Below are 19,249 nucleotides of genomic sequence, written 5' to 3' on the forward strand. Positions count from 1 at the left end.
TCATTCAAATGCTTGCTATCTGTTTAAATTTTTTCTTCTTTGGGGACTGAGGGAGGGTGATGCTAAATAACTCTAGAAGTGTGGATTTGCTAATCCTGACTCTGACGCCCTCACCTAAAGGAAGTTAGTTGTTTGCCCTGACCTATGGGTCTCCTTTGCCATCTTGCTTTTTATAACTTCACAGCAACTGCAGTTGATTTCTTGGAGAACATTGAGGTGAATAGAGTTCCAAAAAAGTTGGAATTACACAAAAAGCTCAAAACAAAAAGTGGGAATCTGTGAGCTTAGAATGAAGAACTGTATCAGCTAAAGTATTTTAAAAAACAATTTGGTGATCTCATCTGAACTGGTACAAGTGTTTCTTTTAGAAGACAGGGAATTAATGTCTAGGAGGAACACTCTTACCAGCATCAACAAATTGGCCCGCATGACTGCAAAATATGGCTGAAGAGGCTTGTTTTGGAATAGTTTGGGGCTGAGTTCTACCTAGATAGGTATTTCAGCAATAACTGAAACTCATCACTATAATTTCTAATAGTTGAAATGAGTTTGTGGTCTGTTCGGGCTGGGGAAGAAACCCATTAGAATTGACACTAATTTGGACCCTTTGGCAGTTTTAACAGAGAGTGTGAGGCCTGAATGGATATGAAGAAGGAACATCCCTAGATGTGTTCCTTCCAGAACAGAGTTGAGACACGTTGTCAGAGCAGTGTAGGTAAACTTGTACTGCCACTGTCTGTGCTGTATCTGTTCTGTGGATAAATGGAGGACTTCTGAATCGACAGCTCTGGAGTCTGGACTTCTAACAAGTACCCAAATTGCTTAACTTCCTCTAGGGAACTAAAAAGGCCAGTTGGGCGGTGGGAAGGGTCAGAGGGGCATTGTCATTTAACGTACACACCTATATTATATCTATTATACATTTAAAAAGATGACACTAGTATATATGTATAGGATATTCATACTAATTGCGCATTTCTATGTAAAATATAGTGGTATCATTTTCAAAAGTCTTACGTTATTGGATGATAAAGCTAATGCTGAATTTCATTTTGCTGCAGTTCACAAATGCTTTTTTATATCTGCAAGAAACTAACTAGTCATCAGATGCTCAGCAGTACAGAAATCCTCAAGTGGCTGAGAGAAATTCTCATTTGTAGGAATAAGTTTCTTCTAAAGAACAAAGTAAGTAGATGTTAACATCTATCTATTAAGATGATTAAAATGAGTTGGTATCTATTTCATCACTCCCTTTATTTGCAGGTTATTTTCATGATGGAAAGAGATTTAATAGCTACACCTATGCTTTCTTTTTCTTTATTTCCTCTCTGTTAAGAGAAAATGCTTTCTGTGAAGCACCCTTGATTAGAATGGTTAACTAAAGTTAGGTTTAAGATTTTTTTTTCCTCTAACTTCACAGGCTGTTTTACTGGGTTCTCCTTGCCCAGAAAGTGTATGTTTTGCAAAAATCTCAAAGTTGTTTTTGAAGAATTGGTGTCTGATACCTATTACTAATTGCCTTAATACAAAAGGGAAATATTCTACAAGGTGAGAAAAAGGGAAAGATGGTTATGATAAAATATACATCCTCATGGATGAAATAAAATTTCTTTTGTATGTATCTGATGTTCACATGACTCCTCAAATTCTGACTTCCTTCTTTCCAAGACTTTGTGCAAGCCAAACACATTCTAATGCTATTTTTGAGATGCCTGCTAGAATTAAAACTAGACTTGCCATACCACTTTTTGAATTAAAGACTTAATAGAAAAAATAATGAGTTTCTGGTTTTCCCTATCTGACCTGAAAGTAGCTATGCTAACATTAGAAGGATACTGCCTTGCGTGCATTACATAGCATGCTTAAGTGCTTAAAAAGGACTTTTTTCCATTTAAATGACTTTTTCCTTTTCTTTTCAGTGTGGTAGCTGGGTTAATAATTGAGATTACTTTTTGTCTGTCGTGATGCTGAGTAGTAGGCTTTTTCCTTTGGTATCTTATATTAAATATAAAGTTGTAAAATATGATCTCACAAATTGCAGCTGTACACCTCAGGCATTCAGGCTTTCTGTGAATTCAGGAAGACTTTTACGTCCTGTCTTTAAGTGGGAATTAACTGTCCTTCACGTAGAGAATCCACTTAATATCATCATTCTGCTACTGACTGAGGAGTAACAGTGTTTTTTAAATCTCTTCCCTTTCAGTGCTTAGAGGATGATGGTTTACATCAGGATAGGAAAAAGATAGTTGTTACCAGAGTTCTGCTTCACAGTCTCTTTTCCTGCTTTTCTAACTAAATGTAAAATGTTTAGAATAAAATGTGCAGTCTTGCTGAGCTAAACTTCTTTAGATGTAATTACATTTAAATTATATTATTGTATATTCTGTGGAGTAAAAACAAGAAGCCTATAGATGACTTTCAGGAGCAAAATAAAGGATTCAAGGAAGAAAATTAACAAGGAGGAAAAAGCATCACTTTGGGCTTACCATAAGGTGATGTTTTTCAAAGATGACTGTCAGAATGCTGCTTTCTTTTCTTAAGGGGGAAATTTTGTTCCAAGATAATTATTTTTGTATGAGTTACTATCTTGGAGTTTGAGATTTCTCATTTTCCACTATCATCCAGCTCTTTTTTTCTACATCTATTGTGCTTAATATAGTTCTCTTTCTTTATTCTGCTACAGTCATGTGGAAAAAAAAAATCCATCTCTGTTTTCTACCTTGCAGTAGTATTGTAGCGATGCGATACTCATATAAAAACTAAGGATCAGATTCCATTTCAGTAGTGTCTGTATTTCCTTAATTTCTTAAACTGGTACATGCATATGCCTTCTAAATGCGTCCTTCCAGCCTGGAGCTGACTGCGTTAGGGGAGGGTAAGAAGCTACCACTAACGAGTGTAACTTTACAAAGCTGTCTGAGCACACACGTGAAAGGTGTTGTGTAAAAAGTTCTTCAACCTTTACCTTTATGAGTATGCTTTCTGAAATCTGCCCTTTTTACCCTTTAAAAAAACCAAACAAACATGATTTATCGTTTTTCTCCTTACAGCAATCAGATAGGAGTTCCTGTCATATTTTCTTCGTTTATGATGTCTCTGGAGGCGGAACTAGTCAAATTTCTCTTGACCATGAAGAGATGATACGTTGTACTCCAGGAGCTACACTCAGGAAAGGGAAAGGGAATTCTTCCATAGTAAGTAACATATAATGATAATTCTTTTCAAGATGTGCAGAAAAAAATCTGTGTGCTAGTAGAAATTTAATCACTTTGGGAGTAATTTTTTAGAAGAAAGTTAATTATTGACTAAAAAGAGAACACTAGCACATAAAAGCTTGCCTATAGCCTTCTCTTCCCAAGAAATAATCAGCTGTGTCCTGTATAATGTATCTATCTAATGTGCTGATTGATTATGATGTTTCAGACTTGAAAAACTCACACCTTTTTCAAATTAAAGTATTGGTCAATCTTTTTTTCTTGGGACTGCAAATAGCATACCTATGCATTTGTCTATTGTTAATACATCTGAAACTTAAGTATTGCATGCAGTTTGAATATACTAGGAAATATCACAAATCAAGCATTTCAGTAAAGTACACGGTTTGACAGACACATTTTTTCAGCTCTAGTGTTACTATTTTATTTTAGCTGCAGGAAAAAATGGACGGGATGTTCAGGATATCTTTAATGAGCCAAAACCTTCATTGTTTTTTAATGTACGTTGTTCAAGTAGCAATGAGTTTCCTAAGTACAAGGTTACCTTTCGAAGCACTTCATATATTATAAACGCTATTCAAACTTCCTAGAAGTATATTTGTGTCAGCATAGAACTATGGCAGAAACATGTGACTGATCAAGAACACATACTGGGTATTTATGGGTAAGAGTAAATATTTGGCTTCCAGTCCTATGCCAATACTATTAAAAATCACCTTTCTATCGCATGCAGCTTGCATATTCTGTCCACTCATTAGATGTTAAGTCAATTAAATCCTCTTTTAGCCATAAGTTTGCTCGGATTTTTGTTGTAAGTTATTGGCAGGAAACAAAAATGGCAAAAAAGAGGTGGGTATAATTACTTCCTTTACTTACTGTCTTGTCCATTCAGAAGGAAGTGGTCTCTTAGTCACTGTGTGTATGTGCAACAGCGCATCCAGTAGAGTTCTGATCTTGGTTGAGATTGCTTATTCCTACTGGAATAAAAGCACAATTAAGGAAGGATATGGGTAAAGCTGAATTCAAAGAAAATTGCCATATTCATAAGCAATATTACCAAATTTGGAAATCTCTATTTCCCAAGGAAAGTACAGCAGGATGCAGTGGAACACCTATTTGTCGCCAAGCCCAAACAAAATTGGAAGTTGCACTATACATGTTTTTGTGGAGCCCTGATATTGAGGCAGTCCTTGTTGCAATGTCCTGTTTCCGTCACCTCTGTGAGGAAGCAGATATCAGATGTGGAGTAGATGAAGTCTCCGTTCATAATTTTTTGCCAAACTACAACACTTTCATGGAATTTGCATCTGTTAGCAATATGATGTCAACAGGTAAGAATGATGAGTCTAGAATATTTCTTTCTGCCTGTTTAATCCAGCTGTTGTTTGGGTTTGCATTCTCTGAATTCTGATTTTTACTCCTGCTTTCACTGAAATATCTTAATCGTGGGAATTGCCGGAGAGAGTACAGAATTTGGATGAGTGTATTCATGAGGATTCTTGAGTGTAACAAGAAGTATCTTTTTCTAAACACTTTGAAAGGGGTATGCTCCTCTTGCTAGTTTCATAATTGCTTTCAAAGATCTCATTTTTTGATGGAAGTTGTTTTTCAGGAACTGTTGGATAAATGTTCTGTGCTCCTTTGTAGGGAGAGCAGCTCTTCAGAAAAGAGTGATGGCTTTATTAAGGCGCATTGAACATCCAACTGCAGGCAACACAGAGGTAAACTTTCTTCTGAATTTAAATACATTTTATATGTATTTTTTTGAAAGCAGAAAATACTGTTCTTACAAGTAGTCTTGAAGGTAAATCTTGATGTATCTTATTTTAGGCCTGGGAGGATACACATGCAAAATGGGAACAAGCTACAAAACTAATCCTCAATTATCCAAAGACCAAAATGGAAGATGGGCAGGTGATTATGAATTTTTCCATAGGTTCATACCTCAGAAATTCAAAGTAACCATTTAAGCTTATTCATTTTGAGGAATTGAGTTTTAATCCAGAAGAAGGGGAATCGTAGGGGGACTTAAGCTCTGTAAAAGTATTCCAGAAAAATGTTGGTAATTAGTTGTCCTCCATGCCTATGGTAGGAGGGCAAGAAATGATTTGGCTTAATTTGCTTTAAGGAAGATGGAGGCTGAGCTTAAGAATTAAAAAGAAATTGACTAAAGAACAGTGAAAACTCTGGAATGCTACCGGGGAAATTGACACCCCTTTCGCTGAAACATCTTAGACAAGCTGCTGGCTGTCATGTCTTAAATATGCTGTGTCCTGCTTCAGAGCAGTGAGTGGACTAGACAACCCCCTACAGTTCCTTTTTTGCCCTGCTCTTTTGACTTTTCTAAAAATAGGACCTCTGGATAAATTTTGATTTACACTGTGACACTAAACTGTACTTACAGGCAAATCTTAAATTCTCGAGACTGGGAAAGCTTTTTGGGGAACCTGGTAAATGACAGGACTGCATTTCAGAATACTTTAAATTGTGATCTCTCTCCATTATTTGTGTTTAATTGAAGAGATTTCATCTTGGCTCATTCTTTTTCAGGTTACTGAAAGTCTTCATAAGACAATTGTTAAGAGACGAATGTCACATGTTAGTGGGGGAGGCTCCATAGACTTGTCTGACACGGATTCTCTTCAGGAATGGATCAACATGACAGGGTTTTTATGTGCTCTTGGAGGAGTATGTCTACAGCATCGTAACAATGCAGGATTAGCAACTTACAGTCCACCTATGGGCCCAGTCAATGAGCGTAAGGGCTCCATGATATCTATGGTGTCCACTGAGGGAAATGCAGAGACTCCTGTGAGCAAGTTCATAGATCGATTATTGACTCTAATGGTCTGTAACCATGAGAAAGTGGGACTTCAAATACGGACTAATATTAAAGATCTGGTGGGTTTGGAATTGAGTCCAGCGCTTTATCCGATGCTGTTTAACAAATTGAAGAACACCATCAGCAAGTTTTTTGATTCTCAAGGACAGGTAAAGTGTTGATATATTCTTTCATATTTGTATATAATAAGCGTCAGTCTTGTCTTTCATACAAGTAATTGAAATTGGTGTCTGTTTGTATTTTGTACAAAGAACTTGCAAAAATTACGGTATTTGAGAGCATACATCCATTTTTGTATTTGTGATTCCAGATTTAATTTAATGTAATTAAAAACATTCTTGAGTTCTTAGTGATTGTACCTATCACTGTCAGAGTACAGAATCTGTGAAAATGCTCAAAAATCTTAATGGTTGGTAGTGCTGAGACATTTAATCTTGGTATGTTTTGGAATTCTTATTAGGTGATGCTAGGAAAATGCTCATCGATTAGATTTTGAAATGCTACAGTTATAGAAATATTTGATAAATATACTTCTTTATGTGTAAAGAATTAAGAATAGAAACTTTCTTCCTGTAGGTTTTGTTAACTGAGACCAACACACAATTTGTAGAGCAAACCATTGCTATAATGAAGAATTTGCTTGATAATCATACAGAAGGGAGTTCAGAACATCTGGGACAAGCTAGTATTGAGACAATGATGCTGAATCTGGTTAGGTAAGAAATCCTGGTTGACCATCCCAAGCAGAGTAATACGTTTAAGGAGTGAGGTAGACCCTTCCAGTTTACATCTGTTCTGCTTGAGTCTATGGAGAAAAAAGCTGATCATCTGATCCTCCCTCTTACGATTCTGACAACTACAGTAATCATGGAAATTATTTGTACTATGGCATAAAGTACACTGATGGAGAGTGACTTACTTTCTTAAGAACTAACTGTTCCATGGCTCATTCCCATTCCTGGAAACATTCCTGGTTTCTTTCCTATACACTGGTGTTTGGTGTATAGGGACCAGTTGAAGCAGAGATTTCTGTTCAGCTTTGTACTAACAGAGAGCTTCCTTAGCCAGAAGAAATTTCATACTAGTCTTCAACAGACTTAAAGGCTGGCTTGCTCACTTGGGAAAAAATTAGCTTGAAACATTGACTAACCAGTTTGGCAAGTATGCTGTGTTGTCCAGCGTGTAGGTTCTGACATAGAACTGGAAAGATTTGTCAGATGTGCGGGGTTTGTTTTGTACAAAATGTGAACTATTTATTTAATCTTTTTTTTTTCCTTCAGATATGTGCGTGTGCTTGGAAATTTGGTACATGCAATTCAAATAAAAACTAAGCTCTGTCAGTTAGTAGAAGTAATGATGGAGAGGAGGGATGACCTGTCATTTTGCCAAGAAATGAAGTTTAGGTAAGTATTGCATTATAAAACTTTTAAGGTACTATAATATGGACAGGTGTCATTTTCTTTTGAGTGATGGTTACATATTTTAAAAAAACTTTAAAAAATCATCTCATACTGGTATTTCTTCTTCACTCATTTTTTTCTTTAGGTTTAATAATTTAGACCTTGACGCTGCATTAAAACTTTATTTTGACTACGGGGATACTAAATGAATGTAAAAATTTAGTGTATGTGAAACAGACTGGGGTATTATTTTGTATGATAAAATTAACTGAGTTAATCTTCAGTGTGTGGTTTAAATAATTCTTAAACTAAATTTGTAATAGTTAAGAATTATGCCAACAGTAGTGAGTATGTTTTGATGTTTTGGGGCAAGGGCTGGAGGAAAAAAAGCTGTATCTATTTTATATCTTTTTTTTTTGTCGTTGGTTTCTGTTGCTGTTTTTAAACAGGAACAAAATGGTGGAATATTTGACAGACTGGGTTATGGGAACATCTAATCAAGCAACGGATGAAGATGTGAAATGTCTGACAAGGTTAGAAAGGGTACTATTAAACTGTTTCTGTAGTTGCTAACAGTGTCCCAGGTGTCATTCGATATCCACATACCAGCTGCGTTGTTTGGACTCCTAAAGCAGTGGTATTATTTTTAAGGAAAAACTTAAGATTTGGAGAGCAGCATCAGAGTTGCACTTAAAGCATAGTCTTAACTAACATGTCTCTGGAGGTTTTGTGGGTTTCTGGTTTCTTTTGTTTGTTTTAAGATCTACTGTTTTTTCTTTAATTCTTTTAATAACTTTTCTGTTTTAGTGTTAGGATTGTAAATGTTTTATTTGCTAGACCTGTGTCTTCATATGTGCAATCTGAATAATAAAATCAGCAAAGATTATAGCCTTGAAGTTGTACTTACTGGTTTTTGTTTTATTTATTTATTTTTTTAACTGACCATTTTGGTTTTGGTTATTGTCCATAGTAGATGTACTTGATCACAGCTATACCACAGAATGTGATAGCTATTGTCCTGATAGACATAACTTTTTAAACAGTTACTCTTATAAAGATTCTCCTCACCTGCAGTTAAGTATATAAGAAAATGGCACTTGGTACTGGGAGGGAGAACTGGCACGGGGAAGGAGGGACTAATTCTGCCTAACTGATTCACAGCTTCTTAAAATTTCCATTTCAGAGATTTGGACCAAGCAAGTATGGAAGCAGTGGTTTCTCTTCTTGCTGGGCTTCCGCTGCAACCTGAAGAAGGAGATGGAGTTGAGTTGATGGAAGCCAAATCCCAGTTATTTCTTAAGTAAATAGTCTCTTTTAACTATTTCTGCTATACATTAACTCAAAAGTAGATGCACCATATGACTCTTACTACTCTCACTACAAAGTATACTTCTAGCAGAACTAATTTTATTCTCCAACAGAAATCACCTGTCATGATCTTATTTGACAAATCTCTACCTTATAGGTTTATGGAAAGATTTTTCATTTGGAAAACAATTATTAAATTTAGCTTTGTTTTCTTTCAACATAGTTTTATGCTTAATTCATGGAATTAGCTTACTTAGACTTTAGATTTTTGTCCTTGAAACTTAAAATATTTTTCAAGATGACTATCTGGAAAGATACGCTTGTGCAATTTACTTGCTTGGTCTGAGCAATTTCATATACAACTTTTTAGGGCAGGTTCTTTTAAAGTTAGAGTATGCTGCAAAAAAGGCGCGTGGCAGGAATGACACATTTTTAGGGAAGCATATGGTCTGTTTTCTGCTGTAGGTAAATCAAAGGTCATTGCTTTTGTAGAATCCCTTTTACTTATCCAAGGGTTTTTGTGGGTTGTTTGTTTTTTAGATATTTCACTCTGTTTATGAACCTTCTAAATGACTGTAGTGAAGTTGAAGATGAAAGTGCACAAACAGGTGGCAGGAAACGTGGAATGTCTCGAAGACTGGCTTCACTACGCCACTGTACTGTTCTTGCTATGTCAAACTTACTCAATGCAAACGTGGACAGTGGTCTTATGCATTCAATAGGTAAAGTAGTTAGAGATAACTGTGCATAAATGAATTCATAATGAAGACATTCGTCTTTAATCTATGTTTACATTTTCCTTAGTAGTTCTGTTTTTTTAATCAGGCTTGGGCTATCATAAAGACCTCCAAACAAGAGCTACATTCATGGAAGTCCTCACCAAAATTCTGCAGCAGGGAACAGAATTTGATACTTTAGCAGAAACCGTGCTAGCAGATCGGTTTGAGAGACTGGTGGAGTTGGTTACAATGATGGGTGATCAGGGAGAGCTTCCTATTGCTATGGCTTTAGCCAATGTGGTGCCCTGTTCTCAGTGGGTGAGTTGATTCATGCTTCTGTTTGTGCTGTTTTTAGCGTTAGGTGCATTTTTTTTCCTGCATCTCTGAACATTAAGGTGTAACAGTAGCCTGCTAAAGAGAGGTTACGCGTACTTTTTGTAATAGCTAGCCTTTTTTGGTGTATTCCCTAAAAGTGTACTGAATCTAATTGTCTGAGATCTTGATTATAAACTGCAGCTTGATAGTACATTTTTAGTTAATGCGCAGGAGTAATTTTATCTACAGGTATTTTAATGAATACATCTGTTTTGGCTGGTGTTATTTATTACAGACTGTGTGCTGTAATGCAGACAAATAGGACTGTTCTCTAAGAGTTTTTTTGAGTAAGGTGAATTGGGCTTTGTTGTACAGCAGAATAACTGCTTATCTATCTGGACTAACCGTTACAAATTTGTATGATTGATATCATGGGAGAGATTTTAGACAGAAAAGTAGCAAAGAAAAGAATTAAAAAGAGATTATGCATGCTTAATTTGATATTCGCGTGGAAGACTTCATAGCAAATTTAAAGTTTAGCACAAGCTGCTTGATGGGTTTTTGTAATTTTTTTTTCTCTTAGTTGCTCTGATGCACTGCTAGTCAGACTAACGTTTCATTATTTTCTTTAAGGATGAGCTAGCTCGTGTCCTGGTCACGCTCTTTGATTCTCGGCACTTACTCTACCAGCTACTTTGGAATATGTTTTCAAAGGAAGTTGAACTAGCAGATTCCATGCAGACACTCTTCCGAGGAAATAGCTTAGCCAGTAAAATAATGACTTTCTGTTTTAAGGTAGGTTACCTAATCTTTATCTCTGCTACAGATCACTTGAATTACAGGAAAATATAGTAGTTAGTACTACCAAATCTTGTGGTGTTAAGTACTTCTGATCGTTTTTATGTAACAGGCCACTTAAAGATGGGAAGACAAATTCTGAGGTCTTGTTTAGGCTTTCATTCCTGTTTAAAATGTTTTGTAGTACTATACAAACAGAGATGGGGAGTTGAGTCAGTCAAGCAAGAATCCTATCTGATTATTATGGAGATCAGTACAAAAATTTAAAGTGACTTAGTTTTCTCTGAATTTTAATTGAAAATTAATAAAAATACAAACATCTATATTCTGCAATATGTGTAGAAGTTGATAATGGTTGTGTTCTAGAAGTGAGACTATAGTATAAAAACAGTAATTTTAAAGAACTGGCTTATGCTAAAACAAATCAAGTGTTTTCGGCCCTGATAGTGCATCTAGAATTTCAGAGTATTTCTGTGGATGACTATTTTAATCTGGTTACATATTTCATTTTTCTTTCTTCATAGGTATATGGTGCTACATATTTGCAGAAGCTTTTGGAACCCTTACTGAGGACTGTGATCACCTCCTCCGAATGGCAGCACGTTAGCTTTGAGGTGGATCCTACAAGGTTTGAGATACAAGGGGGGAGGACATGCATTTATCTATAAACTTGTCTCCCAGTCATCTTAGGTATAGGATTCCCTTTTCCTTGTTGCAAATGTTTTTTCTCAGTTTCATACTTTTCCACTCCTTGCTTTGCCAGGCACGTTCATTGTATCTGCAGCCCTTATAGTCAGGGAGAATTGTTGAGCTGTCCAACACAGGAACTCAGTGAGATGAATTCTGTGGCATGGCCACTTTAAGCCCTGAGAGTAAGGAAGAGAGAGAGTCCTCGCTGTACCTCTTCCCCTACTTGCTGCCTCATACGTCTATGTAGGCTACAAATGTGGGGATTTCCAGTAGTACCCAAGAGCATCTGCTTTAGGTCATTGAATTAGTTACAGAAGAAAGGGACTGCGTGTGTGTTGTGTGTAATTTTTTTGCCTTAATTTCTCTCTTGTCTGTTGAAGGCTTGGATTTCGTAGCTGCTCCTCTCTCACTTTGGACTCTCTCTTTAACTCTGGGAAAACTTTCCATATTCTTTTAAGTAGCTTACCAAAAGATAGGCTTCCTTTTTAGAACTTTAGCTCTCAAACGTCTGTGTCTACCTCAAAAACTGCTTTTGGAGAAACCCAAACTGATAATGCAAACCTCTTGGAATATATGTATATGTCTTTGTATGGAATGATGTGCAAGAATCCCATTTATAACTGTCTATTAATAAGTTTTAAAAATATACATAGTATATTACATAGTTAAAATATTGATGGAATCTTTTGTGTAAAATATCATTAACATTTCTGTAGGATTCCTGTTTACCCTGGGAAATAACATTACCACTGAGCATAGAATTGCAGCTAATAAGGTTTATTTGAATTCCGGTCATATACTTATGGGTCTGTTTCAGGCTGGAGCCTACAGAAAGCCTTGAAGAGAACCAGCGGAGTCTCTTGCAAATGACAGAAAAATTTTTTCATGCAATCATTAATTCTTCTTCGGAGTTCCCACCACAGCTTCGCAGTGTGTGCCATTGTTTGTACCAGGTATGCCGGAATGGAGGGTTTAGATCTTCAGAGCCTGATATTTGTTGTTGAAGTAATTACAAAAATCAAACTTTTGGTTTTGGTTTTACCGTTTTGGCAGTTTGGAGCTTGGCCCAGTAGTGGTAGCATAGTGGGCATGTCTTAAAGACTGTTTTCAGAGGTTTGTTAAACAACAGAATCTAAGCTTAGTGGCTTAACTGTGTTTTAGGGTTTGGGCTGGCAGTCAGGAGGTGACAGTGGTATTTTTTAAGGAATCGAATCACAGCTAAGAACTCAGAGCTAATAAAACAGCAATAATCTGAGTGCTTTAGCATCTCTGGGAGACTAAAGATTAACAATGGACATAATGGGTGCAGTTGCTTTTGTCAGTTTATCATATGGGTCCTGTATGGGGAGGACAGCAAAAAGAAAATCATCCCTGCTGGGTTGAGATGCAAAACTAATGTTTTGAATATAAAAGCAGTGTGCCTGTTTACTACTTATTTCTGATTTAATTGGTCCTATGCAAAGGCAACATGTTATCCAAAGGTCTTATAGATCACATCCTTGATAAACGTTAACTCTATGAATAAAATAGCTACTTGTGCAACTGCTGATTTTAAATATTTGTTTTTCTCTGCATAAAGATAGAGTTACTTCAAGAGTATTTATCTCTGAAGTAATTTTTTCAAAAATAGTCTATAAAAGTAATTATTCAGGTCACTTCTCCAAGAGTATTATTTAGTCATCGAGTACAGGTGGACACAATCTCATAGTTTAAATTTTTCATAGAAAATATGTTAAAAAGAATATAAGGTGCTCACAGAAGAAAGCCTATATGGACTTGAGTGGGACCACAGCAGTTACAACTCCTAAATTTTAGAAAGTATGAATTTAAACTGAGTATAATGGAAGGAAGTACACATCTAAAATGCTGTTGGCTATATTCATTAGAGAAATACATTTGTGGTTATGTGTGCTTCCCTAAGCCAGGTCAAGACACTGCATCGTTCAGGCTTCACTCTGGTCACGCTCGGTCGTGTCCCGCAGTCGTTTTCTGGAAGCAGGTTTCTCTAGCTTGCTGGGGCAGTTGTGAGGAAAGCCGTTGACTTGCAGTACTGGGAAGAATGTCCACTGGCCTGTGATTTAATAAATATCAACAGCCTTGCAACTGGGATGCTGCCGATGCTCTGTACTTTTGAGGATGGCTAGGGATAGATGAACTCCTTGTGGCCGAGGAGTAAAATGAAAGCAGGTATGCATTTTAGTTTATAAAGTGAAATATCTTTCTCCTGATGAGGGCTGCACACATTTTGATGTAAGTACTGAAGAGCTGCCTGCCCCACGCCTGGGAGCATGTTGTCATATGCCGGGGGCTGCTTTGCTTTCATCAAATGGGCGATGAAACACTTTGCAAACATGCAGCATTGAGGCATCGTTTGAAAGAAATTCATCAAATAGGAGGAAGAGAACCTGCAAGAGATGCAGCCAAATCTATTTACAGGGCTCTTTTCAAGAGGCAAGTTAGTAACGCTGGCTTCTCGGCTTGTGGCTGAAACTCTGTGCTGTCACGCAGGGTTTGAAAGGGAAAGTCATCAAGCTGGGACCACCCCTTCCTGGCTTGTTTCTGCTGCCGTCTACAGATGATGCTTGCAGGGAGGACACCTCGCTGAGTAGCGCACTGTCCTCCGTGGAGTAAACTCCTCTGTAGCGGTACCTTCCTACCCGAGTACCCTCGCTCCAGCCTCCGTACGTCACCTCCCGGGCCTGCCGCTCGCTCCGCAGCCGCGCGGCAGCAGGTTGCGTGCACAGTGTGCTCGCAGAGCGCTCTGCTTTGCTGTCTGCTCCTCTGCTGTGTCCGGCTGGTGTGGAAACCCCAGCGGGCATGTCCCTCCTGCCCGCAGGACTCCTAGGAAATACAGTTTTCAGTCCTTTTGGAGAAGGCTGGCACAGAGGAGCTACGCGGAGCAGAGACTGTGAGCTACGAGCTCAGTTAAGGGCTGTGAGAGAGCTGATTTTGGCCTCTCAAGCAGGGACTCGTATCTCAGTCTAAAGTAAAACAGGGAAAATAGATTGTCTGAGCTGTTTGGAAGGAAGGGACACAAGTTATCATGCTTAGTTGCGTATGGCATCACTATGGAAAATGAAAGCATTCTTGTCTTAAATTACAGTGAAGCAAACTTTAATGCTATTAGTGGTAATATTTATTATTAATTATGAGTAATAAGAAAAGTTCTATGCAGTATATTTCTATTTTTTATAGCAAACACTGTATTAATAAACGTAGCTGCTGTGATTTTCAGCAAACAGCAAACTGAACTGACTTAAAAGCCAGTGATTTGTATGTTGTGCCTGCTGTGAATCCTGGGCTGTTGCTGTGAGTCGCTGGGAAGCGTTAGGCATGCAGGAGGTGTGCTTCTGTTTTCGCTGTCATGGTTCGTGTAGATGGCTTGGAAAGCCGTCAGTCTCTCTCCATGACAGGGGTTATAGGGAGGATGTATCCAGGGTTTTTGTGAACCTGGGAAAGGAGGAGGACAAGTAGGTTTCCTTCGAGTTCAGCAGCCGGTCTCACGGATGTTGCCTGGGACTGCATTTAAGTGTTGTCTGTTGAAAAAGGTCAGCTAAAACATTCATTATTGCTTTGGTTATTTGCTGTTTCTTTGTACCACATCTTCTCCTAGGATAGCTTTTATGTGCTGCTACTAGAATATATCAGACTTATTTCCATTTCAGAGATAACTTGCTGAAAGTTGTTTCTATGCAAAACATTTTTAATTTCTGCATTAAATGGAATTACTAAAATATTTGTACACCAAAGGGTTTCGTCTAAGATTCTTCTCTGGAAGCATATCAACACTTACCGTTTCTGTTGTTGCTTCTGCATTGTTTTGGTAGCAAGGGTAGTTTGTTCATGAAACCAAACGCCTTACTGGGCTTTGCCAAATACACACATGGCATTAACTGGAAAATTTGAGTTTGTTTATTTTTAAAGTATTAATCAGGCAATTGAATCTGGTGAATTTATTTGAATCTTTGAGCAGGCTGAGATTCCGCTTCAGCTTTTACTGCTTTGACCGTTTCTAGACCACGTACATTTGTGCACAAGTGTTTTGTACATCACAAATAGTGTAGTAATTTGTTCTGTACATTCATATTCTAGAGAGTTTTGAACAGTCTGGCCAAGGCTGCCTTTATCTGAAAGAAAGTACAATTAAAATCTGAATATTTTGTATGTATTAATCCATTTTTTTGTCAAGAGAACCACTTAGGGAACCTTTATAAGTTAACTGGCTACTTTCCATCCCAAAATACGGTGCAGTGGTATAAGAGACTGAATTTTGCCCCATGTCTTTTTATGCTTGTAAGTGGAGTCCTAAAGTAAGTGTGTGCAACAAGTATTAGATGCTTTCTATAAATGTTTTGCAACTAGTTCCAATTAAGGTAGCGATATCACAGAAAAGCAGGTTATGTATTTAGTTGGATATTGGGGTCTACACTGGCTGGTGTTTGTTTTTAACCAGAACAGAGCTATTTTCTTGTGGAAACATTATGCAACTAAGTTTTAGCCCTCGGGTTGCTGTGACAGATTCACTCTTGCTGGTTTTCAGGTAACACACCTTTCACAGTGTTACGAGGTGGAGAACAAACCTGATTAAAGTGCCTCTTACAAAGACATTGTGCTGGCTTTTTCATAAAAACGCGCGCACGCACATCATTCTCCTTAATAAATAGGGGCGGAAATTTGATTTGCTTTAAATGTGTTAGCCTAATAAATGGAGCACGTATAAGACTGCTTCGGAGGTGAACTGTGCTCCTTTCTAGGAGGTATACAGAGTCAACTTTGGCAGGCGCACCATTGTTTAAATGTTAATAGTTCTTGCACAATTTCGAACTGTGTAATTTTAACTTGGTTAGTGTCACTTTTTCACTACTTGTTAACGCTTACTCTTCACTCCTTCACATTCTTAAATTGTAGAAATTCTCTTCCAGTTCCTTTTTGTGCGATACTCTGAAGTTTATTTGAACTGCGGGTGTGTTTCCTCTCAGCCTGCTGAACGCTGCCACCTTTCCCTTGGTGCAACTCCAGGTTTTGTTTGGTACAGGGCTTTTTAGTGGTGCTGACCTACTGTTTCAGCTGATGTGGAAGATGAGGGATGGAGCTGCCAGAGCCGAATTCCCCTCTGCCCAGGGGGAGCAGCAGGCAAGGCTGATGTGCTGTATCAGCTTGCTCAAATCCTGGTGTGAAACGGGAGTGCGATGCTTCTTGGGGGGGTCCCTTTACACTGAAATGAAATTCAAAATAGAGACAAGCAAGTCAGATGTCTTGATTTGGAAATCTGTAAGAAGTTAGGTGCAGACCTCCTGGCTTCTTTTCCCCTTCCTTTTTCCACAAAAGTGTTTTACGGCAGTGTTTAGCTATCAAAGTAACAAAACCCATGATGACTCACAGACCTAACTAAATTGAAGGACACACAGAGAAACATTGGGAAGATTTAAAACTTTAAATATATTTAAAAAGTAATGTGTATTTCAAAGGTGTAACATTTAATATTTCAACCATTAAAATTATTTGGGGATGGTGAAATACATTTGAAAGCCGAGTATACCATTTAATGCCCAATATTGTATACCATGAACGCATTAATGTGGTTTGACTTTTAATCTAGCCAGAAATAGTAGAAATGATTGAAACGCAACATTTGCTTGTTTTGTATTTAGTGCTTTGTAAATAAGATTTAATAAGAAGAATGTGTGGAATAAAAACTCCATCATCAGTCTTTAGTTTATATATTTCATTTTCTGTTGGTTATGTTTGTTACATTTTACTGTGTAATTTATGTACAAGTCAACATTGGTTTTTTGTTGCTGTATGTAGTTGGTGCTGTGACTTGTTTGTGCTCATCTCTGTTCTGTAGGCAACTTGCCACTCTCTACTGAATAAAGCTACCGTAAAAGAAAAAAAGGAAAACAAAAAATCAGTAAGTTTGGAGACCTTTTTATTAGCCATTTCTTTCAAAGCACAACAGAAATCTTTTGCTGTTTGTTCCAAACATCTTCACTTCAGTCTATTGGACCTTCACTGTAAAATCATTCTACTAATTCTGGCACAAAATAGCTTCCATTTCAATTAACACTGGAATTAAGTTATATTTAAAAATATTCTCTGTGTGCCTATTTGAGTAAACAGAAAGATATGTTTAACCTTACTGCTCAGTATTTAATATTCTGATTCTTCTACCTTTGCCACCATCTTCAAATCGGACAAAAACAAATGCAGAAGGAAAATGTTTTCCTTGGTTTTGGGGATAATACGAGTCTGTTTAGTTGTTTTAACACTTCAGTAGATAACTTGACTGCAGCTCGCATCCTGGGGGAAGGACAATTAACACTTATGGGTTACTGGAAGGAATAGAGACTTACGTGACTTGCTTCTTATATATTTTCCTTTGTTTGCCTTGTGACTATGCAATAAAATTTAGTATTTGTATTTATTTACTAAGATAAGACAAGCAGATTTCCCTTTTTAAGTAACTCACTGTTAAAGAAACAAGTTTAGGTTGTCAGCTTAGTAATATTGTTTGTTTTTATATGTATGTTGTTAGAGTGGTCTCCTTAAAGGTTAAGATTTATCCTTTTCTTTTGACAATGACTTCACAATACAATGTATGAATACTCTGAATAAAACAGGCAGAATGGAAATTTAGACTTTTATTACATACTCCCTTATCTTTTTGCTGTAACTGAGCAGAACAGTAATTATGTTTAAATGCAAAATCATTGTGCAAACTAATATTTTACAATTAAATGTTATCAGTAATTACATCATAAGGTAACTGTAAATGAAGTAGCTATTGAAACAGAGTAATTCTTGATATGTATATGCTAATAGCTTTGTTTTCTGAAGAATTTCAATAGGATTTGAGATTGCACTAGTCATGTTTTATGGTATTTTAGTAAGATGGAGTTTGTTTTCTTAATTTTTTTTAATAATGTAACTCCTTTAATAATGTAACTTTTTTAAATAATGTAACTCCTGGAATATAAAACTGATAAGCTGATTATGAGAAAAGTAGAATCTGACTCTTTATGATTAATCACTGTTACTCGTATAAAGATACATGTGTTGATACTGAATCTTTATAGAACCACATGTAGCATATTTAAAAATGAGAACAACATCCCTTCCCCTCCCCCCCCAAGACTTCAGAAATTTTAAAAAATCAGCTGGGGGATATCTAGTGAATAAACTGTCCCATTAATTGGAAGCTATAATACATAGCTGATTTCCTAATATGAAATGGTTTTGCTAATAAGCCAGGAGTTTGTGGGGATTTTCTTGTTTTTTTATTTTTCTTTTACCGTTTCAAAAAATACTATTTTTTTCATTTTGGGTAGCAAAGAATAGTATCTTAAATCTGTAGTTCTTCTAGCAAATTCCTGCTAGGTGATGTTGGACAGCGTATTTATATGTAAAGAAGAACACTGGCCAAGCAAAATTTTTCCACTCGGCTCTGGATCATGCTGTCTCTCCCTTGGCAAATCTCTTGAGATATGATAGGTCTGAAGAGTTTCTCTAAGTATCTCCTTCCCTCAAATTTAAATAACTCCTGAAGCTTTACAGCATAAACTTTATTTTTGGAGAGGCTCTTGTGGGTAATAGTGAAATTTTAAGTATGCAAGTAAAAGACGAGAGAGATTGGAAGGAGTTGCCTGTTTTGGCTCGGAAGTCCATGCATGCCTGAGCACGAACACGCGCCACGTGTCCGCTTTGCTTTCAGTGGCAGGGGCCTGAAATTAAGTGGTCGGTAACTGTGAAATGTGCTTGCTTGGCTTTGTACAACTGCTAGCGTAGTAATTTCACACTAACAAGAAAGCTTGCATAAAGCTGAAGTAAAAGTAGACAGTGTCCGGTAGCACCCCCCGGCCCCAGCTTCCGCCCTTTTCCCCTATCTTTTCTGACTGTTAGATGATTGAAGACCTGTCAAGTCAGGTTAATCCTACCCAAATGTATTGATCTTGATGGTGTGGA

General features: G+C 37.1%; 1 protein-coding gene across 3 annotated transcripts in view; it reads left to right on the forward strand.

The window, feature by feature from the left end:
- Positions 1 to 19,249, forward strand: part of NF1 (neurofibromin 1) — a 179,053-nt gene that overhangs the window by 99,414 nt on the left and 60,390 nt on the right. For 2 of the 3 annotated variants that reach the window (XM_064523066.1, XM_026106924.2), the window contains 16 exons: positions 1,062 to 1,185; positions 3,051 to 3,194; positions 4,300 to 4,546; positions 4,863 to 4,936; positions 5,046 to 5,129; positions 5,766 to 6,206; positions 6,634 to 6,773; positions 7,338 to 7,460; positions 7,907 to 7,990; positions 8,641 to 8,757; positions 9,306 to 9,487; positions 9,591 to 9,802; positions 10,433 to 10,594; positions 11,122 to 11,225; positions 12,105 to 12,240; positions 17,136 to 17,198. In XM_064523066.1, the coding sequence (XP_064379136.1) occupies positions 1,062 to 1,185; positions 3,051 to 3,194; positions 4,300 to 4,546; positions 4,863 to 4,936; positions 5,046 to 5,129; positions 5,766 to 6,206; positions 6,634 to 6,773; positions 7,338 to 7,460; positions 7,907 to 7,990; positions 8,641 to 8,757; positions 9,306 to 9,487; positions 9,591 to 9,802; positions 10,433 to 10,594; positions 11,122 to 11,225; positions 12,105 to 12,240; positions 17,136 to 17,198 (2,437 nt within the window). The remainder of the gene's footprint in view (positions 1 to 1,061; positions 1,186 to 3,050; positions 3,195 to 4,299; positions 4,547 to 4,862; positions 4,937 to 5,045; positions 5,130 to 5,765; positions 6,207 to 6,633; positions 6,774 to 7,337; positions 7,461 to 7,906; positions 7,991 to 8,640; positions 8,758 to 9,305; positions 9,488 to 9,590; positions 9,803 to 10,432; positions 10,595 to 11,121; positions 11,226 to 12,104; positions 12,241 to 17,135; positions 17,199 to 19,249) is intronic. The other variant, XM_026106931.2, reaches the window with a different exon arrangement.

The sequence above is a fragment of the Dromaius novaehollandiae genome, chromosome 19, assembly GCF_036370855.1.
Source record: "Dromaius novaehollandiae isolate bDroNov1 chromosome 19, bDroNov1.hap1, whole genome shotgun sequence".
In the NCBI taxonomy this organism is placed as follows: Eukaryota; Metazoa; Chordata; class Aves; order Casuariiformes; family Dromaiidae; genus Dromaius; species Dromaius novaehollandiae.